The 25,237-nt window shown below is 48.1% G+C and overlaps 1 protein-coding gene across 1 annotated transcript; it reads right to left on the bottom strand.

Moving 5' to 3' along the window:
* Positions 1-134: 134 nt before the first annotated feature.
* LOC139832371 (uncharacterized) lies at positions 135-24,649 on the bottom strand. Its single transcript, XM_071822111.1, has 6 exons — positions 24,560-24,649; positions 24,367-24,507; positions 10,995-11,174; positions 10,650-10,785; positions 10,400-10,578; positions 135-140 (listed from the first exon to the last, which is right to left on the bottom strand). Exons 1-6 carry the CDS (start codon positions 24,647-24,649, stop codon positions 135-137), a joined length of 732 nt encoding a protein of 243 aa, XP_071678212.1.
* Between the last annotated feature and the right edge of the window lie 588 nt (positions 24,650-25,237).

Genomic DNA, 25,237 nt, shown 5'->3' with positions numbered 1-25,237 from the left:
AACCTTTATTGGCACGGTGGTCTCTTTGTTTGTGAGAGTGAACAAATATCTATGTGGATTCTGGACATACACCACAACTCATATATCAAGCCTAGAAATAAACTTTTTTGTTAAAATTTTGGTTATTCATATTTTTACATCTGCATTTTGAATGTTTGTCAGCTAATGCTTAACAAAAATCTAAATGTCATGTTTATACTTGTGTCAGAAGTACCTTGCTTTGTACTGCTCACTAGACATCTATAACTGCATTTCACCTCAGTGTACCTGTTTGCATTTGCGTGCCAGAGATGTTCAAAAACGTCGAGCATCCAGTTATCTATTTTTTTCATTATGAACTGTTGGTGATGTTTTCTTTTTTTGGCAAATGAACTGTTGGTGATGCTGGGAATATTGTATGTGAAGACTTCAAACCTTGTTATTACAGTGGGGGTGATTTGTGTTCTGATCATTGTGTCACAGATGATCTGAAGCAAACCTCTTGGTTTCTTTCATAGCCAGATATTTCCAGGTTCTTACCTGGGATTCCTTTTATCGTTTCCTTTGCAGTGTACTGCATCCAAGCTGAGGCATATGAAAGATGATTGCCAGTTCTTACCTGGTTTCATTATTCTGCATGCTGATCTACCACTTCTCTATGTCATATATATAAGATTATCAGTTCTGTAATCTGCGCGGCCATGTGCAGTTTCATGGTCATCTAGACATCTACCACTCTGCATGGATTCTGCTGCACTTTTTGTCAGCTGAAAAACATGCAGTCGAATTTCACTGCACCTGATCTGTTGTTAGGCTATGTGAGAATAACTGCATGTTCGCCTCACTGCATATAACAACTCTATGCCGAGGTAATCAGCGAGGCTTGACGAGGAGGAGTTGTGGTTTGTACTACTCTGAGCATTATGTACTGTCTATTTTGCAGCCAGGAATGCAGAGGCCATGTATTACTGATCCCATTGCCCAGATCTTAGGCAATTATTGGAAAATATTTCGTTCCAGATCTGTGATCTCTAGCAATGATGCTTACTTATTCGGTAGTACAACAACGTTTGCAGTACAGAATGGGCGTGGTCATCTGTCAAAAACTCGCTAGTACTGTACTATTTATAGTGCACATATATGGAACTTGGTAGACAGACATTGGGTGGCTGAGAGATGAGATAGAGTTGAATGCTTGAAACAGAAGAGAAGAGATAAAAAGAAGTCAAAGGCGCGATTCCGTGCAGGGTCAGCGAAACCGTGGCACAACCGTTGTTGTGGGTATACTTCATGGGTGTACCATCGACAGTGCCTAGATCCGACAAGCCCGGGTGGCCCACAGACGGTGATGAGGCATGTGGCCCATCGGGCGGCCCAGTTGCTGTTGATCATGAAGGAAGAAGTCCAGCCCAGAATCAGCAGGCCGGATCCGTACCGACCTTAGGAGTAACCCGGATCCATGGAGGCCCATGAGGAACCCGGATCCAGTACGACGTGTATGGAAGGCGGATCCGTGACGTGCACGGCAAGATATTGTACCGTAGCTAGGCTATCTGTAATCCGGCTAGGACTCTCCATGTAAACCCTAGATCCGTGCGCCTTTATAAGCCGGATCCCGGGACCCCTAGAGGGACAACGACAACTCATTGTAACAACGCGAAAGCGCCCAGATAATTCCTGCATGCAGCAGAGGGCCCGTCATCGTGCGGGTGTTCCGAAGCCGGGTAACTCGCGTACCACCGTCCCGAGAGCACTCCGCCCTATGGCCCCTACTTCTTCTCCCCTCGTGAGGATCCCTCCTCCGAGGTACCGTCGATTAGGCAACGACAGCTGGCGCCACCGTGGGGCTCGTGGTATCCGGAGGCCGGAACCGGGAGGGTTCCGCCATGGGAAGCTACGACGACACCATCGCTGTGGGGCGCGTCCTTTACGCCGGAAATCTGCCGATCGTCCCTCCGGATGAGTGCTGGATTCCGGCTAGAACAAACCCCGTCAAGCTCTCCATCGTCCCAATTGGCGGCATACACATCTTCATCGGGGAAACCGTCGATTCCGACGGAAACCCGCTGGTAAGTAACGCAGACGCGACCGCCGCAGAGCTGGACGATGTCGCGAAGATCCGATCTAAGACGCAGGAGCTTCCCAAGGAAGATTCCGCCTTGGATCCGAAATTTCAAAGCCCACCCAATCCGCCTGAGCAGGAAACAAAGGTGGAAGACCAATGCAGATCCGCCGGGTCTCCTGTGTTAGAAAAGTGAGGTGCCACTTCGTACACTTCTTGGCCCATACCGCCGGAACCGCCCCTCAAGAAGACGGAGCTGGTCCTGAGCAGGAAGAGGCACCGGAACACAACGCGGATCCGGATCAGGCTGAGCTTGTCGGAGAGAGCGAGACTCCGGTTGAAGAGTCGATTTTGGGCAACCTGAGCCCAATTTCCGGAGATACCCCCTCTATGGAATCTGATGACTTCGTTCGCAAGATAAGGGAATACGGATACAGTGATTAGCCCGAAGTCGACTCCGCCCAGCCTAAGCAGGTTCTCGCAACGGTAGCAGCGCTGGGACAAACTGGATCTGGAGACCAAGTCAGCCAATCCGACCCTCAACCATCCCAACAAGGATCTCCAATGTCTCGGGTGCGACCCCAAAGGGATTCTTCCTCGGAGGAAATCCTGTCAGCAGAGGAGGTGGCCGCGCGAGCAGTTCTTAACACACCTATAACCCCGGGCGACGCCGCAGATCTGGAGGCTCTAGAGACCGCCAGAAAGGAAATGCTGGCCACAGCCAAGAGGCTCGCCGATACCGAAGCTGCGTTAAAGGTAGGAAGGGCAGATCATGCACCGGCCGGAAAACTTCGACAGACAGGACCGCGAGATTACTGCCACACTCGAGCAGGTCAAGAGCATGAGGGCTGAGTGGGAAGTAAAGATGATCTATGCGCAGGCGGAGGCCGATCGAATTGTTAGAGAAGAAATTCCGCCTCGCAGGATACCTTTCAACACGCCCGCAGATCACCAGCCGCTGGAAACTCCAAAGGACAACATGCTAAAAGCTGCGGAACTACTGCAGAAGAAGGACGAAGAGGTCGATATCAACTATCTTCGCACACTCGTCGCTTCAGCAATGCAGCAGCAAAGCAAGGCGGATACTTCGCGCAGGTTGGAATCCAATCCGGATATCTGTATATCTACCGCGCAGAAGGACGCCCGCGCCTGATCGGCGAACCGATGACGAATCACATACCGGATCCTCGGAGCGCAGAAGGAAAGCCAGGGAACACCCAAATCCAATCCCCGTACCATCAAAGACGCCACCGTCAGATCCAAGAAAGGGAAAGGATGCGATGTACTCTGGACGAGACAAATACCGCAACCCCTCTCCTCCGCCCAACGGTTACCCGCGACCCCCTCGCCGCCGTAGTCCAGCCGGAAACACCAGGCCCCCAGGGCATGGTGGGATTGTTATCCGCGACAACGTGCTGCCAAGAAACAGAAACAGGGAGCGCTCGCCGGAACCTCGCCGGAACCAGAACATTGTTCATGAGCCCGAGCTCAGGAGGAGTCGGAATGAGGACCGCGGTCCAGAACCTCGCCGGAGCCGGGACCCAGAGCCTCGCCGGAACGACCAGGGCAGCCAGCGCCAAGGCGAAGGCAGCCACAGGAGCCGGAGCCAGCACCAGGAAGGCCGAGGAGATTCAGATGGCGGAAGCAAGAGGTCAGACCGCCCACCTCGCAGGTCTCCCTCACCACCACCTAGCGGTGGCGGCGGAGGTGGAGGCGGAGGCAATGGCCGGAGATCTCGCTCTCGCTCAAAATCTCCTCGCCACGGCTTCGCGCGGCGACGCGCGCGGGACCGCCTTAACGAGCAACGTAACCGACTACATTGGTCCGAAGTGCTTTGGCAGGATGATTCGAGAGGAACCAAAGCCAAGGATGAACCTCAAGCTACCCGGAAATCTGAAGCATTATGATGGCACCGAAAGGCCGGATACCTGGATTGAGGATTACTATAATGCTGTAACCTTCACGGAGGAACCCCGCACCTCGCCTGCCGCATGCAGCAGTTGTCCCTTGTAGGTCCAGCCCGGATCTGGCTCAGCGACCTTGAGAAGAACTCCATCTTTTGCTGGTTCGACCTGAAGAACGCTTTTGAGAAACACTTCAGGGGCACCTACAAGAGACCTGCCACAACAAGCGACCTGCAGGCATGCATCCAGAAGAAGGGCGAAACATCGAGGAACTTCCTCACCCGATGGTTGGCATGCAGAAACGAGTGCGAGAACGTCGACAACCGCACAGCAATGCACGCTTTCATTGGGGGCTTGCAGCGAGGAGGATTGCTGCGACACAAGCTAACTTGCATGGTCAATGCAAATCAACTGACGTTGGACGACATGATCACCATCGCCAGCGACCACACTGCCGCCGATGACGACGCAGGCGGTGACCTCGCAGCCACAGCAATCCCCCTGCATCAACAAAAGAAGAACCGTGACAATGGCGGTAGCAGCAGCCATAAGCGCAAGAACCCTGATGACCAGAAGAGTGGCGGATCCGAGATGGTCGCCATGGCGTTTCAACGCGGAGGTCCAGGAGGCGGAAGAGGACGCGGACGCGGAGGCGGAGCCGGCAGGGGTCAGCAGCATACCTCCGAGGTCACTGCAGCCGGATCCCGCGCCCCGCAAACCTATGAGGAGTACAGAGACATGCCCTGCCTGGCCCATCTGGATCCGGCTACAGGGAAGTCCACTCATACCAACCGCAACTCCAAGTGGGTCAATGATCTAAAGAACGACCCGGAGGCCGGATACAAGCGCGCCCGGAAGCACCTCCCTCGCGGAAAAGGTGGCAAGGGCAAGAACAAAGACAAGGAGGACGATAGTTCCGAGGCGATGGATGAGGATGATAACTCGCCGGATCCCAAGGCAGGAGCCGCAGGTAAATCCAATCCATTCGACAAAAAGAGCGTGGGGGCTTACCACACTTTCCTCGGAACCCCAACAGTACGTGCCTCCAAGTCAGCTACCCGGATCCTGAACGCCATAGTCCCGGCTGTGCCGCAGTACGTCAGGTGGTCGGAAATTCCGTGCACATTTGATCGGAAGGATCATCCCGCAATTGTGCCAAAGGAATGCTACGCCTTGGTTGTAAGTCCCCGCATAGACGGGTATGACTTCTCCAAGTGCCTCATGGATGGCGGAGCCAGCTTGAACATCATGTACCTGGAGACTCTAGAGAGGATGAACCTCACCAAGGAACAGCTCAAACACAGCACCACTGAGTTTCATGGTGTGGTTCCGGGTAAGAAGGCAAACTCCCTCGGCAGCATCACACTTCCCGTGGCTTTTGGCGATGTTCATAATTTCCGCGAAGAGAAGATCACGTTTGAAGTTGTGCCCTTCAAGAGCTCCTACCACGTCATCTTCGGCAGGCCCACCTACCACAAGTTCCACGCAAGAGCGTGCTACATCTACAACAAGCTCAAGATTCCGGGTCCTAAAGGTATGATTACCGTATCCGGAGACTACAAAAAGGCTCATGAGTGCGAGTTAGGCGAAGCCGCCTTCGCAGAGTCTGTGATATCCGGAGAAGAGCTGAAAGGCTACAGAGCCGCGGTGGATCCGACTGAGATGCAGACCACCAAGAAGCAGATCTCCGAGCAGAAAACCTCCTTCAAGCCCGCGATAGAAACCAAGAAGCATGACCTCATTCCAGGTGACTCTTCCAAGCAGGTTTCAGTCGGGGCCAACATGGACCCCAAATAGGAAAGCGCGCTCATCGAGTTCCTCCGCGCTAACATGGATATCTTCGCATGGCAACCTTCTGACATGTCCGGAGTACCTAGGGAACTCGCCGAGCACTACCTCAACATAAATCCGGGGGCCAAACCAGTGAAGCAAGCTATGCGACGCTTTGGAGATAAGAAGCGCCGCGCCATAGGAATGGAACTAGCAAAGTTACTAGAAGCAGGTTTTGTAATCGAAGTTATCCATACCGATTGGGTCGCGAATCCCGTCCTTGTACCCAAAAAGAACACTGAAATACTAAGAATGTGCATCGATTACTCCGCTTGAACAAACATTGCCCGAAGGATCCGTTCCCCTTGCCGCGCATTGACCAAGTCATTGATTCGACGGCGGGGGCGGAACTTCTGTGTTTTCTTGATGCGTATTCCGGGTATCATCAGATCCGGATGAAGGAATCCGACCAAAAGGCGACTTCATTCATTACCCCGTTTGGTACTTACTGCTATGTTACTATGCCCTTTGGTTTGAAAAATGCAGGTGCTACCTACCAACGTACGATGCAGCGGTGCTTGAAGGACCAAATTGGCCGGAACGTGCACGCTTACGTCGACGACATCGCGGTCATGACCCGGAAAGGATCCGACTTGATCAGCGACCTCACAGAAACCTTTGACAACCTCCGTAGGTACAAGATGATGTTGAATCCGCTGAAGTGCGTCTTTGGCGTGCCAGCCGGAAAACTCCTTGGTTTCATAGTCTCTCACAGAGGCATTGAGGTTAACCCGGAAAAGATCAAGGCAATCCTGTGCATCAAAAGGCCAACTTGTCTCAAAGATGTACAACGACTAACTGGTTGTGTTGCAGCAATCAGTAGGTTTGTTAGCCGTCTTGGCGAGAAGGCGCTACCTCTGTACAAGTTGCTGAAGAAAACAGACAAATTTGTCTGGGACGACGCAGCTGACGCAGCTCTTCGAGGGTTGAAGGAAATTCTCACCTCCCCACCTATCTTGGCAGCTCCAGCAGAGTCAGAGCCAATGCTCATTTATCCGCAGCTACCAACAAAGTCATCACCTCGTCATCGTGGTGGAGCGAAAGGAAGAAGGTCATGAATATGACGTCCAAAGACCTGTCTACTACATTAGCGAGGTGCTGACGGAGTCAAAACAAAGGTACCCTCACTTTCAGAAGCTAGCCTATGGAGTGTTCCTGGGTAGCCGGAAGTTGAGGCACTATTTCCAAGAGCATCCAGTAACAGTCGTGAGCAAGGCTCCGCTGTCTACAATTCTCAACAACGCTGACGCAACAGGACGTACGGCTAAATGGGGCATCGAATTATCCGCCTTCGACATCGCTTACAAGCCCAGGACTGCGGTTAAATCCCAAGTCTTGGCAGATTTCGTCGCAGATTGGACAGAAGCTCCGGATGCAAGTCTGGAGCCGGAACCAGAAACATGGGTCATGCACTTCGACGGATCCAAGCAGCATCAAGGCTCAGGAGCCGGAGTCACCCTAAAGTCCCCTACCGGAGAAGAACTGCAGTATGTTCTGCAGATCCACTTCGAAGCTACTAACAACATGGCGGAATATGAGGCTCTACTACACGGTCTGCGCATCGCTAAGGAAATTGGGATCAAGCACATCATATGCTGTGGAGATTCCGACCTGGTGGCACAACAAGTAGCCGGAACCTGGAACGCCAGAAATTCCGTCATGGCGGCCTACAGAGACGAAGTTGATGAGCTCGCCAAGTGCTTCCTCGGATACGAAGTCAAGTACATCAGAAGAGACGACAACACAGCGGCAGACATGCTATCCAAGCTCGGATCCAGCAGGAAACAAATTCCGCCTGGCATTTTCCTGGAGCATCTCCGGATACCCTCAGTTAAGGGCGCTAACCCGGAAAACCCAGAGGTGGCAGTGTCTCCGGCTAGGGAAGTGATGGCTATCATTCCGGCTTGGACACAGCCTTTCCTGGACTACCTCATCGATCAAAAGTTGCCAGAGGACGAGGTCCTCGCACGACAGATCGTCAGACGAGCAAGAACCTACACAATAGTTGATGGACAGCTCTACAAACGAAGTGCAGCAGGGGTATTTCTTAAATGCGTCTCCAATCAAGATGACATTGAAATCCTCAGAGAGATCCACGCAGGGGATTGCGGGCATCATGCCGCTCCCAGATCACTCGTTGCAAAAGCTTTTCGGTTAGGTTTCTATTGGCTTACAGCTAAAGAAGACGCTGATAAAATAGTCAAGACCTGCCGAGGTTGTCGCGACTACGCTACTCAACCAAACGCTCCAGCCCAAGAGCTGAAGACCATACCTATCACCTGGCCGTTTGCGGTCTGGGGGCTCGATATGGTTGGAAAGTTAAAAAGATCATCTCCTGGCGGTTTTGAGTACCTCCTGGTCGCTGTTGACAAGTTCAGCAAATGGATCGAGGCTAAGCCAGTGAGAAAAGCCGACGGTGCTACGGCACTAAAATTCGTCTGCAGCCTCGTGATGAGATTCGGCATCCCACACAGCATAATCACAGATAATGGCACAAACTTCGCTCAGGGAGAGTTAAGGGATTATTGTGACACAATGGGGATCCGATTGGACCTTGCATCGGTGGCTCATCCACAATCTAACGGTCAGGTTGAACGGGCTAACGGTCTAATATTATCAGGAATTAAGCCGCGCCTTGAAGAACCGCTGCGACGAGCAGCCGGAGCTTGGGCTGACGAGTTGGAAGCTGTTTTGTGGAGTTTACGAACTACCCCTAACAGATCAACAGGGTTTACCCCATTTTTCCTGGTATACGGATCCGAAGCCGTGCTTCCCTCCGACATCATCCACAACTCACCGCGAGTTTCCGCCTACAATGAAGAAACAGCTGACGAGGTCAGACAGCTATCTGTGGACCTGATCGAGGAAGCTCGGAACTTAGCTGACCAGCGTTCCGCCATCTACCAGCAGAAGCTCCGACGCTATCACAGTCGTCGAGTTCGGAAACGCTCCTTCATGGCAGGAGACCTGGTCCTCCGCCTTCGACAGGTGAAAGACCATAAGCTGCAATCTCCATGGGAAGGACCCTTCGTCGTTAGCAAAGTGCTTCATAACGGGTCGTACTACCTTGTTGATTTCCGCGAGCTAAGGGATAGACCTGCTAACTGGCACCGGAAACGCAAGCGTGAGGATCCGGATGACATCTACGATGAAACAGATCGCCCTTGGAATATCGCACAGCTACGTCCTTTCTACACTTAGCATATTTTTTCCGAGTTATAAACTCTGTAATAGTTATACATGATCAATGAAATAAAGCTTATGGTTCACTCTTTGAGTCTTTTACCTCCTTTACTTGTTCATTTTAGATCGTGTATGTTTTTCCGACTAAAACCGCAGAGCTGGATATTTCCGCCTAGGCGTGTATGAAAGTTGTGATTTTCAAAATCGTCCTTTAGGACGTAAGCTTAAGTTTTCTGATTAAGTTGTTATCTGTTGCGAACTCGTGGATTCCTAGTAGCGATTTCCGGCACCTATGCTTGGGGGCTTGTTTCCGCGGTTATGGACGGACTGCCATTGGGCTTCGTCGCCGCTGGCGAGCGTTTCCGGCTAAGGTTTTCCGGCTCGTGGAAGGTCAAGCGGGCAAGCCGGAAAATAACAAAGTCAGCACTTGCTTTCCGACATAAAATGAAACATGCACATAATATTTAACGGATAGCAGGATAAGTGTTTCCGCCCCATGCATAATCGTTTCGTTCCTAGCTACTTAAGAATTTAAAGTCTTATTACAAACCCTCGCTGGGGCTAAAAATGATGCATTGTTTTTTCCGCAGGAATAAAAGTTTTCACTCCCCCTTAGCCGGAGAAGTCTTGCCCTCTGGATCCTGTTCCTTGGCGCCTTCGGCCGGAGAAGACACGTCTTCTTCATTTTCTTTCTCTTCAGAAGCAGCGGTGTTGGTCTTGGGTTCCTCTTGGGGAGCATCCTTGGAGCTGGTCCAGGTAAACTGGGTTCCGGATTCCGCAGGTCGCGCCTTGGCCTCGAGTTCCTCTTGAAGTTCCGCTTCTAAGGGCTCGTCCGCAGGGAGGACGACCTTGTCGTAGAATTCCTCGTGCCGGATCCTGCGCGCGATACGGGTGTCGTAGCCGCTCACTGCATCAAGCAGCGCGCCGACATCCGCATCCGGAGGAACGCCCGTGGTCACTTCATCAAGTTCAAGACCCGGAGCATGTGCTAGGCACATGGTCAAGGCCATTGCAGCTGCGCCTCGGGCTGAAGATGCTTGCAGATCTGTCACCAGCTCCGGCAGAACATCCATCTTACCAATAAGCTTGCGCACGTCGCAAGTGCGGCTCCTCTTGATGTTCAAGTTATAGCATATCTTGCGGGAGGCGGAGATGAGATCTTTGCAGTCATCGCCCGCGAGTTGCAGAAGGTCGTCCCGCGGGAACAAATTCCGGCGCTGTTCCGGGTACCCAAGCGGCTCTGCATAAAAGATAATTAGGATATAAGCACGCAATTTGAGCGCAAAGTAAAAAAAAAATCGGAGCAAATATCTTGACAAGGTTCCGATATCATACCCAAGATGTTCTCATTGAGCAAGTCCCAGTGCTGCTCCGCCGTTTCCATATATTTCCGGAATCCATTGAGCTCTTTTTGCTGCCTCCTGATGGTCTCGCTATCAGCATTCTTTTTCAGCTCCAGCTCGCCCTTTTCCCTGATATGCTCGGAGTTTCTCTCCGCCAGCCGCTTTTCGGCCTGCTCCCTTTTAAGTTCCGCCTCCTTTAGTTTCGTCTCCAGCTCTTGGTACGAGGAGCGCAGGTTCTCAAGTTCAGACGAAGCTGTTGCAAGGGAGGAGGATGCGCCTATAATAACATAAGTTAACAGCAAATCTAAAGTCAGAATTTGGTTAATGACGAAGAAGGCGGAAACCAACCTTGGGCGTCCGCCAGTTGTTTAGCCAGTTCTGCATTTTCATCCTTCAGGGTCCGGATATTTTCCGCCTGACTCAGAGTAACGCGGCGCTGCAGGGCAATGTTCTTGTGCAGCTCGTAGTGCAGCGCCTGCTGTTCCTGTAAAATTTAAACAGTGCAGGAGTAAAAATTCCGCCTGTAGCAGTGGTTTCTTTTAAAGCATCATTGCCGGAACTTTTCCGCCATAATGCTTGGGGGCTACTGGTCCATTCTAAAAAACTTTCCCGGAAGTAATCTTTCTCTAAGCATCTAAGCGCTAACTACTTTTTGAGTTTCCGCCTACATGCTTGGGGGCTACTGGGGAGTACCTTTTGCTTGCAGATAAGTTGATCGCAGAACTGGCCAACGTTTTTCTTGAAGTCCTGGATTTCCGATGTCCTGGAATCAGGCTTCCCCCAGGCGTTGTTCAGCATGGCGTTGAGCAGGTCTTGTTCAAGCTCCCACTTCTCCGCCTCAGTCAGCTTGTTGAAAAACTTAGTGGCATACGCCTTGGGGGTGGAAGTGGTGTCAGCCGGATCTCCAAAGTGCTTCGGAAAAACGACCATGTTGCCAGCGCCCTCTCCAGCTTTCTCGGAAGAAGTTACTTCAACCTCTCCTTGGCCTTGTTTTTCCGCCTCTTCTTGGGCAGGGCCTTTGGCCTTAGGATCTTCTTCGCCCGCATGCCCGCTGCTAACCAAAATTATTTCCGGTGGAGTGTTTGCGGCAGGTGGGGGAGATGGATCAGCCTGAGGGGGCGACGGTTGGGGAGGTGGATGGGAGACGCTTGGTGGAACTGGAGTAGAGGGACCAACAGCCGGAGATTTCTTCATGTATTTTGTGATGGGCTCCTGGCTGGTGGTCCGCGTGGCAGCGGTTTTCGGATTCCTGCAAACAAGTGAAAGGGTTTAGACAAGAGATAATTTCGCTAAGTTAAAATTGCATCATGCTCGGAAACTTACGGGGCGCCGGGGATGATGGGGCGTGTGCCCTGGCCAGCTGTCGAGAGCATTCTTAGACGCGCACGCTCCGCTTTCCTTGAGTCTAGCGGAGGTGGTTTTGTCGTCTTCGGCTTCTTGGCGGAGGCCTCGCCGCTAGCTCCGGCTTCAGAGCCGGAAGCTTTGGCGCGGGGACGCTTTGTAGGTCGGGGGGCCGCCTTGCGGGGTGCCTGGTCCTCTTCCTCCTCGTCGTCTTCCGGAGCCTCCTCCGCCGTGTCGCCGGTGACGGGGACGCGAACGATGGTGCGGAAGTTTTCCTCCGCCAAAGTGTTGAGCTGGAAGGAAAATGAACAAGAGTTAGAGTTAAACATCAAAAAACTTGGGAAGTTTGAAGCAACGGAAAGAACAAAGCTTACCGGAGGACACTGATCGTTCGTGTAAATATCCTTGAACAGTTCCGGGACCTGTTGGCCCCTCGGAATCTTCACCAGCGTCTTGAGCCTTCTCTTCAGAGAGTCGGCCGGAAGATCGTGGCGGGTAACCCGGAGAAGATCATCCGCCCCAGTATAAGCGCATATCAGGCGCGCGTTGTAGCGTAGAGGCTGGATTCTCCGGGAAAACCAGCTAAGTGTGAGCTGGGCTCCGGTCAGTCCGTCGTGGACTAGCCAGGAGATTCTCCGCGCGGCCTTCTCCAAGATCGGAGTCAGGGCGAGTGAAGGGACGAAGCTCCAGCTTGCAAGTTCTTCCGGAGGTTCGTTGACAAATTGGGGCAGGCCTTCGTGGACTTCCGGGACTGAAGCATTCTTCTCATAGAACCATCCGGCATTCCAGTACCGGACGGATTCATGCGAGTCGTGGGGAGGATACATGCGGTTAGGGCGGAGCATAAATGTCATGCTTCCGCAGTTCACCATTGCTTTGTCCTTGGTTTCTTTCTTCACCCGGAAAAAGAATTGCCACAATTTGACATCTGGCCGGATCCCAAGATGTCCTTCACAGAGAGTCACGAAGTTGGACAAGAGAAGGTATGAATTTGGGCAAATGTTGTGGGGCTGGAGCCCGTAGGTGTTGAGGATGGAGAGAAAAAATTCCGAACAAGGGAGTGAAAGTCCGCGTTCCACCCAAGCCTTGGTCATGACAATTTCTCCGGCTTCTGGTTTGGGGACGTCGGAGTCACGAGTGAAACTCCAGTGTGTGGAGATCATGCCCTCGTTCTGGAGCTCTCTAAGCTCCACGTCGGTGGTCGCGCAAGGCCACCATTGACCCCGTTCTCCTTCGCGGATCCGGGCCTTGGACGCCCTCTTGTTTTCCGCCTCCTGCACCTTTGCTGCCATCCGAGCTTGTCCCTCGAGTTCTTCTTGGAGCTCTTGGAGGGTAGGGATCCGGCCTGGAGCGGTGCTGGAAGATGCGGAAAAAGGTTGAGCTAGTCTGATGTCGGAAACATACGGTGGCAGGAATGATATGGGATCCGGGCATATGGGTTCTATTTGGTTGGGATCCGGGCTACTCGAAGAGCTACCAGTACAAAGTGACGATTCGAGTGGCATGCTTCCGGCTGCACCCATACAAAGTGTTTGAGTACCCGGATCACTAAGTCTATCTTCTACACTAGGTTGTCTTCTACAAGGCCGGCGTACTTACCGCTAATGGCGCGGTGGCTCGATGGAACTCCGGCGAAGATGAGGTCGCCGAACTTGAAGGAAATCGTCCCGCGTGACCACGAATCAGCGGCGGAGCGAATTTCTCGGTCAAACATGGGAATCTTGGCGCGAGGGGAGCCTTGGTTCGGCGGCGCGCGAAGTTCACCGTGGTGAGGCTCGCCGGAATCGAGATCTGGCGGGCGGAGCGGCGCGAGGAGGAAGATGATGTGGTGAGAGGGGGTGAAAAGAATGGATTTTTACCGGGCCGCGGAGTATTTATAGGCCGCGCTCGGAGATTCGGGATCTGGATCCAACGGTGGAAACTGAACGGTCACGCCGTTGGATGGATGACACGTGTTTAGGTCAACTGCGGTAAAACGACGTGGAGGTAACTTAACCCTGCACTCCCGAAAATTCCGGCTGAAGATTTGCATCTGTGAAAATTTAGCGCGGGAAATGAGGAAGTTGTGCGCGGGAAATGTGGAACTTCCATTGTTAAGTATGATCTGAAGATGAAGGATTTCCGGAACCGTTTGAGTCTTTTGAGATTCCGGGTAATTCCGTGAAGATAAGTTGTCTCTCATTCGAGCAGGGAGTAACCCGGAAATGTTCTTTGGAACGTCGATGGATGAAGTCCCGCGGGATGGGAGCATTTTCCGGCTATAAGTTGGAAAAAGAAGAAAATGCAAAGTTGGAGCTCTTCAAGTTTCTCCGCGTTACCAACGTTTGCCGAAGATCATGATGGACCAGCAAGGCGGAAACTGCAGGCGAAACTCGGAGAACTCTGGGGGCTACTGTTGTGGGTATACTTCATGGGTGTACCATCGACAGTGCCTAGATCCGGCAAGCCCGGGTGGCCCACAGACGGTGATGAGGCATGTGGCCCATCGGGCGGCCCGATTCTTTGTTGATCATGAAGGAAGAAGTCCAGCCCAGGATCAGCAGGCCGGATCCGTACCGACCTTAGGAGTAACCCGGATCCATGGAGGCCCATGAGGAACCCGGATCCAGTACGACGTGTTGATACGTCTCCGACGTATCGATAATTTCTTATGTTCCATGCCACATTATTGATGTTATCTACATGTTTTATGCACACTTTATGTCATATTCGTGCATTTTTTGGAACTAACCTATTAACAAGATGCCGAAGTGCCAGTTGCTATTTTCTGCTGTTTTTGGTTTCAGAAATCCTAGTAAGGAAATATTCTCGGAATTGGACGAAATCAAAGCCCAGGGGCCTATTTTCTCACGAAGCTTCCAGAAGTCCGAAGGAGAGACGAAGAGGGGCCACGGAGGGGCCACACCCTAGGGCGGCGCGGCCCCCCCCCCTTGGCCGCGCGGCCCTGTGGTGTGGGGCCCCCGTGCCGCCTCTTGACCTGCCCTTCCGCCTATAAAAAGTCTCCGTGACGAAACCCCCAGTACCGAGAGCCACGATACGGAAAACCTTCCAGAGACGCCGCCAACGCCGATCCCATCTCGGGGGATCCAGGAGATCGCCTCCGGCACCCTGCCGGAGAGGGGAATCATCTCCCGGAGGACTCTACGCCGCCATGGTCGCCTCCGGTGTGATGTGTGAGTAGTCTACCCCTGGACTATGGGTCCATAGCAGTAGCTAGATGGTTGTCTTCTCCCCATTGTGCTATCATTGTCGGATCTTGTGAGCTGCCTAACATGATCAAGATCATCTATCTGTAATTCTATATGTTGCGTTTGTTGGGATCCGATGAATAGAGAATACTTGTTATGTTGATTATCAAAGTTATATCTATGTGTTGTTTATGATCTTGCATGCTCTCCGTTATTAGTAGATGCTCTGGCCAAGTTGATGCTAGTAACTCCAAGAGGGAGTATTTATGCTCGATAGTGGGTTCATGTCTCCGTGAATCTGGAGGGGTGACAAGAACCTCTAAGGTTATGGATGTGCTGTTGCCACTAGGGATAAAACATTAGTGCTATGTTCAAGGATGTAGTCACTAGTTACATTACGCGCAATACTTAATGCAATTGTCTGTTGTTAGCAACTTAATACTTTGGAGGGGGTTCGGATGATAACTTTGAAGGTGGACTTTTTAGGCATAGATGCAGTTGGATGACGGTCTATGTACTTTGTCGTAATGCCCAATTAAATCTCACTATACTCATCATGATATGTATGTGCATGGTCATGCTCTCTTTATTTGTCAATTGCCCAACTGTAATTTGTTCACCCAACATGCTGTTCGTCTTATGGGAGAGACACCTCTAGTGAACCGTGGACCCCGGTCCAATTCTCTGGACTGAAATACAATCTACTGCAATACTTGTTCTCTTGTTTTCTGCAAACAATCATCTTCCACACAATACGGTTAACTCTTTGTTACAGCAAGCCGGTGAGATTGACAACCTCACTGTTTCGTTGGGGCAAAGTACTTTGGTTGTGTTGTGCAGGTTCCACGTTGGCGCCGGAATCACTGGTGTTGCGCCGCACTACATCCCGCCGCCATCAACCTTCAACGTGCTTCTTGACTCCTACTGGTCCGATTAAACCTTGGTTTCTTACTGAGGGAAACTTGCCGCTGTGCGCATCACACCTTCCTCTTGGGGTTCCCAACGGACGTGCCAACCACACGCATCAAGCAAATTTCTGGCGCCGTTGCCGGGGAGATCAAGACACGCTGCAAGGGGAGTCTCCACTTCTCAATCTCTTTACTTTGTTTTTGTCTTGCTTAGTTTTATTTACTACTTTGTTTGCTGCACTAAATCAAAATACAAAAAAATTAGTTGCTAGTTTTACTTTATTTGCTATCTTGTTTGCTATATCTAAAACACAAAAAAAAAAAAATTAGTTTACTTGCATTTACTTTATCTAGTTTGTTTTATTTACTGTTGCTAAAATGGCCAACGCTGAAAACACTAAGTTATGTGACTTCACAACCACAAATAATAATGATTTCTTATGCACACCTATTGCTCCACCTGCTACTACAGCAGAATTCTTTGAAATTAAACCTGCTTTCTTGAATCTTGTTATGCGAGAGCAATTTTTAAGTGTTAGTTCTGATGATGCTGCTGCCCATCTTAATAATTTTGTTGAACTATGTGAAATGCAAAAATATAAAGATGTAGATGGTGATATTATTAAACTAAAATTGTTCTCTTTCTCATTAAGAGGAAGAGCTAAAGATTGGTTGCTATCTCTGCCTAAGAATAGTATTGATTCATGGACTAAATGCAAGGATGCTTTTATTGGTAGATATTATCCCCCTGCTAAAATTATATCTTTGAGGAGTAGCATAATGAATTTTAAACAATTAGATACTGAACATGTTGCTCAAGCTTGGGAAAGAATGAAATCTTTGGTTAAAAATTGCCCAACCCATGGACTGACTACTTGGATGATCATCCAAACCTTCTATGCAGGACTAAATTTTTCTTCGCAGAATTTATTGGATTCAGCTGCTGGAGGTACCTTTATATCCATCACTCTTGGTGAAGCAACAAAGCTTCTTGATAATATGATGATCAATTACTCTGAATGGCACACGGAAAGAGCTCCACAAGGTAAGAAGGTAAATTCTGTCGAAGAAACCTCTTCCTTGAGTGATAAGATTGATGCTATTATGTCTATGCTTGTGAATGATAGGACTAATATTGATCCTAATAATGTTCCATTAGCTTCATTGGTTGCACAAGAAGAACATGTTGATGTAAACTTCATTAAAAATAATAATTTCAACAACAATGCTTACCGGAACAATTCTAGTAACAACTATAGACCATATCCTTATAATAATGGCAACGGGTATGGTAATTCTTATGGGAATTCTTACAACAATAATAGGAGTTCACCCCCTGGACTTGAAGCCATGCTTAAAGAATTTATTAGTACACAAACTGCTTTTAACAAATCTGTTGAAGAAAAGCTTGGGAAAATTGACATACTTGCTTCTAAAGTCGATAGTCTTGCTGCTGATGTTGATCTTTTAAAATCAAAAGTTTTGCCTAATGAGAATCATCATAATAAAATTGTTACTACAGCAAATGCCATTCAAGTTAGAATTAATGAGAATATAAGATTAATGGCTGAACTGCGTGCTAGGTGGGATAGAGAAGAAAATGAAAAACTAGCTAAAGAAAAGAATATAGCTAAAGTTTGGACTATTACCACCACTAGTAATGCTAATGCTACACATGTTGCTGCACCTCCTACTCATACTAATAAAAGAATTGGTGTTAGCAATGTTTCCACTTCTAATGCAAAGCGCGAAAAACTGCCTGAAACTGCTAAAACTGCTGAAACTGCCTTTGATAAAGCTGCTGAAATTTTTTCCAACATTGGGGATGATGATCCCATTGCTTTAGATTATAATGGTTTGAATTTTGATGATTGCCACATCTCTGAAGTTATAAAGTTCTTGCAAAAACTTGCTAAAAGTCCTAATGCTAGTGCTATAAATTTGGCTTTTACACATCATATTACAAATGCTCTTATAAAAGCTAGAGAAGAGAAACTAGAGCGCGAAGCCTCTATTCCTAAAAAGCTAGAGGATGGTTGGGAGCCCATCATTAAGATGAAGGTTAAAGATTTTGATTGTAATGCTTTATGTGATCTTGGTGCAAGTATTTCTGTTATGCCTAAGAAAATTTATAATATGCTTGACTTGCCACCGCTGAAAAATTGTTATTTGGATGTTAATCTTGCTGATCATTCTACAAAGAAACCTTTGGGTAAAGTTGATAATATTCGCATTACCGTTAACAATAACCTTGTTCCCGTTGATTTTGTTGTCTTGGATATTGAATGCAATGCATCTTGTCCCATTATATTGGGAAGACCTTTTCTTCGAACTGTTGGTGCTGTTATTGATATGAAGGAAGGTAATATAAAATATCAATTTCCTCTCAAGAAAGGTATGGAACACTTCCCTAGAAAGAGAATGAAGGTACCTTTTGATTCCATTATGAGAACAAATTATGATGTTGACACTTCGTCTCTTGATAATACTTGATACACACTTTCTGCGCCTAGCTGAAAGGCGTTAAAGAAAAGCGCTTATGGGAGACAACCCATGTTTTTACCTACAGTACTTTGTTTTTATTTTGTGTCTTGGAAGTTGTTTACTACTGTAGCAACCTCTCCTTATCTTAGTTTTGTGTTTTGTTGTGCCAAGTTAAGCCGTTGATAGAAAAGTAAGTACTAGATTTGGATTACTGCACAGTTCCAGATTTCTTTGCTGTCACGAATCTGAGTCCACCTCCCTGTAGGTAGCTCAGAAAATTAAGCCAATTTACGTGCATGATCCTCAGATATGTACGCAACTTTCATTCAATTTGAGCATTTTCATTTGAGTAAGTCTGGTGCCATTTTAAAATTCGTCAATACGAACTGTTCTGTTTTGACAGATTCTGCCTTTTATTTCGCATTGCCTCTTTCGCTATGTTGGATGAATTTCTTTGATCCATTAATGTCCAGTAGCATTATGCAATGTCCAGAAGTGTTAAGAATGATTGTGTCACCTCTGAATATGTCAATTTATATTGTGCACTAACCCTCTAATGAGTTGTTTCGAGTTTGGTGTGGAGGAAGTTTTCAAGGATCAAGAGAGGAGTATGATGCAACATGATCAAGGAGAGTGAAAGCTCTAAGCTTGGGGATGCACCCGGTGGTTCACCCCTGCATATTCTAAGAAGACTCAAGCGTCTAAGCTTGGGGATGCCCAAGGCATCCCCTTCTTCATCGACAACATTATCAGGTTCCTCCCTGAAACTATATTTTTATTCCATCACATCTTATGTGCTTTTTCTTGGAGCGTCGGTTTGTTTTTGTTTTTGTTTTGTTTGAATAAAATGGATCCTAGCATTCACTTTATGGGAGAGAGACACGCTCCGCTGTAGCATATGGACAAGTATGTCCTTGGTTTCTACTCATAGTATTCATGGCGAAGCTTCTCCTTCGTTAAATTGTTATATGGTTGGAATTGGAAAATGATACATGTAGTAATTGCTATAAATGTCTTGGGTAATGTGATACTTGGCAATTGTTGTGCTCATGATTAAGCTCTTGCATCATATGCTTTGCACCCATTAATGAAGAAATACATAGAGCATGCTAAAATTTGGTTTGCATATTTGGTTTCTCTAAGGTCTAGATAATTTCTAGTATTGAGTTTGAACAACAAGGAAGACGGTGTAGAGTCTTATAATGTTTTCAATATGTCTTTTATGTGAGTTTTGCTGCACCGGTTCATCCTTGTGTTTGTTTCAAATAAGCCTTGCTAGCCTAAACCTTGTATCGAGAGGGAATACTTCTCATGCATCCAAATACTTGAGCCAACCACTATGCCATTTGTGTCCACCATACCTACCTACTACATGGTATTTTCCGCCATTCCAAAGTAAATTGCTTGAGTGCTACCTTTAAAATTCCATCATTCACCTTTGCAATATATAGCTCATGGGACAAATAGCTTAAAAACTATTGTGGTATTGAATATGTAATTATGCACTTTATCTCTTATTAAGTTGCTTGTTGTGCGATAACCATGTTCACTGGGGACGCCATCAACTATTCATTGTTGAATTTCATGTGAGTTGCTATGCATGTCCGTCTTGTCTGAAGTAAGAGAGATCTACCACCATATGGTTAAGCATGCATATGTTAGAGAAGAGCATTGGGCCGCTAACTAAAGCCATGATCCATGGTGGAAGTTTCAGTTTTGGACAACAATCCTCAAATCTCATATGAGAAAATTATTAATTGTTGGTATATGCTTATGCATAAAAGAGGAGTCCATTATCTGTTGTCTATGTTGTCCCAGTATGGATGTCTAAGTTGAAGAATAATCAATAGCGAGAAATCCAATGCGAGCTTTCTCCTTAGACCTTTGTACAAAGCGGCATAGAGGTACCCCTTTGTGACACTTGGTAAAAACAATGCATTGTGATGATCCGGTAGTCCAAGCTAATTAGGACAAGGTGCGGGCACTATTAGTACACTATGCATGAGGCTTGCAACTTATAAGATATAATTTACATGATGCATATGCTTTATTACTACCGTTGACAAAATTGTTTCATGTTTTCAAAATCAAAGCTCTAGCACAAATATAGCAATCGATGCTTTTCCTCTATGGAGGACTATTCTTTTACTTTCAATGTTGAGTCAGTTCACCTATCTCTCTCCACCTCAAGAAGCAAACACTTGTGTGAACTGTGCATTGATTTCTACATATTTGCTTATTGCACTTATTATATTACTCTATGTTGACAATATCCATGAGATATACATGTTACAAGTTGAAAGCAACCGCTGAAACTTAATCTTCTTTTGTGTTGCTTCAATATCTCTACTTTGAATTATTGCTTTATGAGTTAACTCTTATGCAAGACTTATTGATGCTTGTCTTGAAGTGCTATTCATGAAAAGTCTTTGCTATATGATTCACTTGTTTACTCATGTCATATACATTGTTTCGATCGCTGCATTCACTACATATGCTTTACAAATAGTATGATCAAGATTATGATGGCATGTCACTCCGTAAATTATACGTGTTTATCGTTTTACCTGCTCGGGACGAGCAGAACTAAGCTTGGGGATGCTGATACGTCTCCGACGTATCGATAATTTCTTATGTTCCATGCCACATTATTGATGTTATCTACATGTTTTATGCACACTTTATGTCATATTCGTGCATTTTTTGGAACTAACCTATTAACAAGATGCCGAAGTGCCAGTTGCTGTTTTCTGCTGTTTTTGGTTTCAGAAATCCTAGTAAGGAAATATTCTCGGAATTGGACGAAATCAAAGCCCAGGGGCCTATTTTCTCACGAAGCTTCCAGAAGTCCGAAGGAGAGACGAAGAGGGGCCACGGAGGGGCCACACCCTAGGGCGGCGCGGCCCCCCCTTGGCCGAGCGGCCCTGTGGTGTGGGGCCCCCGTGCCGCCTCTTGACCTGCCCTTCCGCCTATAAAAAGTCTCCGTGACGAAACCCCCAGTACCGAGAGCCACGATACGGAAAACCTTCCAGAGACGCCGCCAACGCCGATCCCATCTCGGGGATCCAGAGATCGCCTCCGGCACCCTGCCGGAGAGGGGAATCATCTCCCGGAGGACTCTACGCCGCCATGGTCGCCTCCGGTGTGATGTGTGAGTAGTCTACCCCTGGACTATGGGTCCATAGCAGTAGCTAGATGGTTGTCTTCTCCCCATTGTGCTATCATTGTCGGATCTTGTGAGCTGCCTAACATGATCAAGATCATCTATCTGTAATTCTATATGTTGCGTTTATTGGGATCCGATGAATAGAGAATACTTGTTATGTTGATTATCAAAGTTATATCTATGTGTTGTTTATGATCTTGCATGCTCTCCGTTATTAGTAGATGCTCTGGCCAAGTTGATGCTAGTAACTCCAAGAGGGAGTATTTATGCTCGATAGTGGGTTCATGTCTCCGTGAATCTGGAGGGGTGACAAGAACCTCTAAGGTTATGGATGTGCTGTTGCCACTAGGGATAAAACATTAGTGCTATGTTCAAGGATGTAGTCACTAGTTACATTACGCGCAATACTTAATGCAATTGTCTGTTGTTAGCAACTTAATACTGGAGGGGGTTCGGATGATAACCTGAAGGTGGACTTTTTAGGCATAGATGCAGTTGGATGACGGTCTATGTACTTTGTCGTAATGCCCAATTAAATCTCACTATACTCATCATGATATGTATGTGCATGGTCATGCTCTCTTTATTTATCAATTGCCCAACTGTAATTTGTTCACCCAACATGCTGTTCGTCTTATGGGAGAGACACCTCTAGTGAACCGTGGACCCCGGTCCAATTCTCTTTACTGAAATACAATCTACTGCAATACTGTTCTACTGTTTTCTGCAAACAATCATCTTCCACACAATACGGTTAACTCTTTGTTACAGCAAGCCGGTGAGATTGACAACCTCACTGTTTCGTTGGGGCAAAGTACTTTGGTTGTGTTGTGCAGGTTCCACGTTGGCGCCGGAATCACTGGTGTTGCGCCGCACTACATCCCGCCGCCATCAACCTTCAACGTGCTTCTTGACTCCTACTGGTCCGATTAAACCTTGGTTTCTTACTGAGGGAAACTTGCCGCTGTGCGCATCACACCTTCCTCTTGGGGTTCCCAACGGACGTGCCAACCACACGCATCACGTGTATGGAAGGCGGATCCGTGACGTGCACGGCAAGATATTGTACCGTAGCTAGGCTATCTGTAATCCGGCTAGGACTCTCCATGTAAACCCTAGATCCGTGCGCCTTTATAAGCCGGATCCCGGGACCCCTAGAGGGACAACGACAACTCATTGTAACAACGCGAAAGCGCCCAGATAATTCCAGACAAGCAGCAGTAGGCCCTGTCATCGTGCAGGTGTTCCGAAGCTGGGTAACTCGCGTACCACCGTCCCGAGAGCACTCCGCCCTATGCCCCTACTTCTTCTCCCCCTCGTGAGGATCCCTCCTCCGAGGTACCGTCGATTAGGCAACGACAACCGTGATGCCACGGTTTCGCCGATGTTGCTCGGACTCATGGCTTTGCTTTCTCCAGCGGAACAATTACCGTTCTCTGTGGATCATGCGTCTTCAGCTCTTCGTCAGGTATGGTAGCGTGTTGCCCATCAGTCTAAGGGTTAAACTACTGTGTCAATTTTGAAGTCCGAGGACATCGATTTGATGTTAGCTTAGGAGAGTCCCGAAGTGTGGCTCAAGCCCCACGGCCATGGGCATTCCGTTAATCGACTCCCACACTGGTTTAGACCAAACGAGCAACACTCTGTTACCAGCCTCACACTTCCAATTCCAATCCAAAGGTTAAGCGGATCTAAGGATCAAACCTGCAGCTCAAAGTCAGAAAATCCAACAATTTGAAATACTAATGAGATTTCAACTTTGTTTTATGAGAGAATATGTAGCACTCCAAAAATGTGGCGGTCACATGAAAACAACCCTTATTGACCTGAAATACTTTGTTTTCATTGGGCTGAAATACTTTGTTTTCATGTGGATAGGTCTTCGATCTTGATCACCTCCATTCCTCCTCCGTGTGATTGTAAACGGAGAGGATAAGTTCCTCACCGAATCCGGTTTAGATGATTCATATTTATTTGAAAAAAATCTGACAAATAAGGATATGCAAATCTGAGATGGCACTTGTATATGGTATAGCAAATAGTTGGGGATATGCAAAATCAAGAAATAAATTAGTATTATCCGATGGCTTCAAACCAAGTTATCTGATTTTTAATTAAATACTCTAAAGGCAATCTTGGCTCGGCCACAATTAAGCTCCAACTAGCCCCGACCCCAGGGTCGCGGTGGATAACGACGAACACTAATGGCACGCTGAAAATAGATTTCACCAGATCGGAAGAAAGGCGAGAAAACCAAGCCCCCGGTCTGAAGGATCGACAAGCACAAATACCATCAAGTCCGAGACGCCGTGAAGATTGTCCGCATAGGAGTAAAGTTGAGCCAGATTTATTCATCAAGTTCATTAGGTACCCATCATGTGGGGTTGTAACTCCTCAGGCCTTGTTTGATACTAGATTTTTATTGAAATTAGTGGGCATAGTGCTCCAGAGTATTGGATAAAACCGCTACCGTCATCAAATCCCCACGAAATCCTATCTCCCAAATCCATTAGGTAGGAGTAGAGTATTTAAACTAAAATTTAAGAAAAGTGGGGATATGCAGCGATTAAACTCGTTCAATACACTGGTAACAAACATGTTTTTAGAAATAAGTGGAAATTTAGAGTTGGGTGAGGATTATTCTGCCACGATCTCGATCACTGCCCTCGCGTCACGCACAGGTAGCTGGATCTTAATCCGGATACACGTTCACACGCGTAGAGTTAGCGTGGGGAAGAAGTAGGAGAGGAAGACAGGAGAGGGAAGCTATTACAGCTGTTCTGATCTCGATACCGTCCTCTACTCGACTTGCTTCTCTTGTAGCTTCGGTTCGTTCGACTTGGGATGGACCCCTTCCATGTCTTGCCTCCTGGGCCGGCCCATTGTCCTTCGAATGTCTCGACGACGCCTGCGCCTGGTGGCTGGTGTCGTAGCAGTCCCCTCCCCTTGAAGAGCTGCTTGACCCCAAGCAGCAGCACCTGGGAAACGGCGGCGGAGTTCTTCTTCCGGTTCCCATGTCGCCAATGATTCTGGGGCTCCTTCCCAAGCGATGAGAGCCTGTGAGATGAAGTCGCGGCCATGTTTGATCTGGCGCCGTCGCAGAATCTTACTGGGACACACTGGGATAGAGGCATTAGCAACTGAAATGAATGACAGAGATGAGTCATGGACCTGGTCAGGAGGAACCAGTTTCTTCAGCTGGGATACATGCAGAACTGGGTGTATCTTAGACCCTGCTGGAAGCTTGAGTTTGTACGCCATCTTGCCAATGCGAGCTAGAATCTCGTACGGACCAAAATACTTGAAGGAGAGTTTCTGGTTTGCTCGGCGGGCTACTGACATCTGCACGTACGGTTGCAACTTCATATGTACCTGATCACCCACTTGGAATTCTCTCTCACTGCGTTTCTTGTCTTCCTGGTGTTTCATGCGCTGTTATGCACGCAGTAGGTGTTGCTTTACCAAGGCAGCATCTTCCTGGCGTCTGTCCAGCCAGCTTGCCAGGTTGGTGTATCGGTCTGCAGATTGCCGATGCCCAGGTGCCTTGGCTGGTATTCGTAGAGGACTTGAAATGGTGATTTCCCCAAGGCCGAATGATAGTTTGTGTTGTACCAATATTCAGCTAGCGGGAGCCAGCGAGCCCACTTGGTCGGTGTAGCATGAACGGCGCACCTGAGATAAGTCTCCAGACATTGATTCAGCTTCTCTGTATGTCCGTCGGTTTGTGGATGGTTGGCTGTGCTCATGTTCATCTTCGTGTCTGAAAGCTTGAATAGCGCCTGCCAAACCTTGCTGGTGAAGACTGGGTCTCGATCAGAGATGATCACTGATGGCAGGCCATGCAGTCTG

Source organism: Lolium perenne, chromosome 6 (genome assembly GCF_019359855.2).
Source record: "Lolium perenne isolate Kyuss_39 chromosome 6, Kyuss_2.0, whole genome shotgun sequence".
Classification (NCBI taxonomy): domain Eukaryota; kingdom Viridiplantae; phylum Streptophyta; class Magnoliopsida; order Poales; family Poaceae; genus Lolium; species Lolium perenne.
This window is presented reverse-complemented; position numbering and strand designations above follow the sequence as displayed.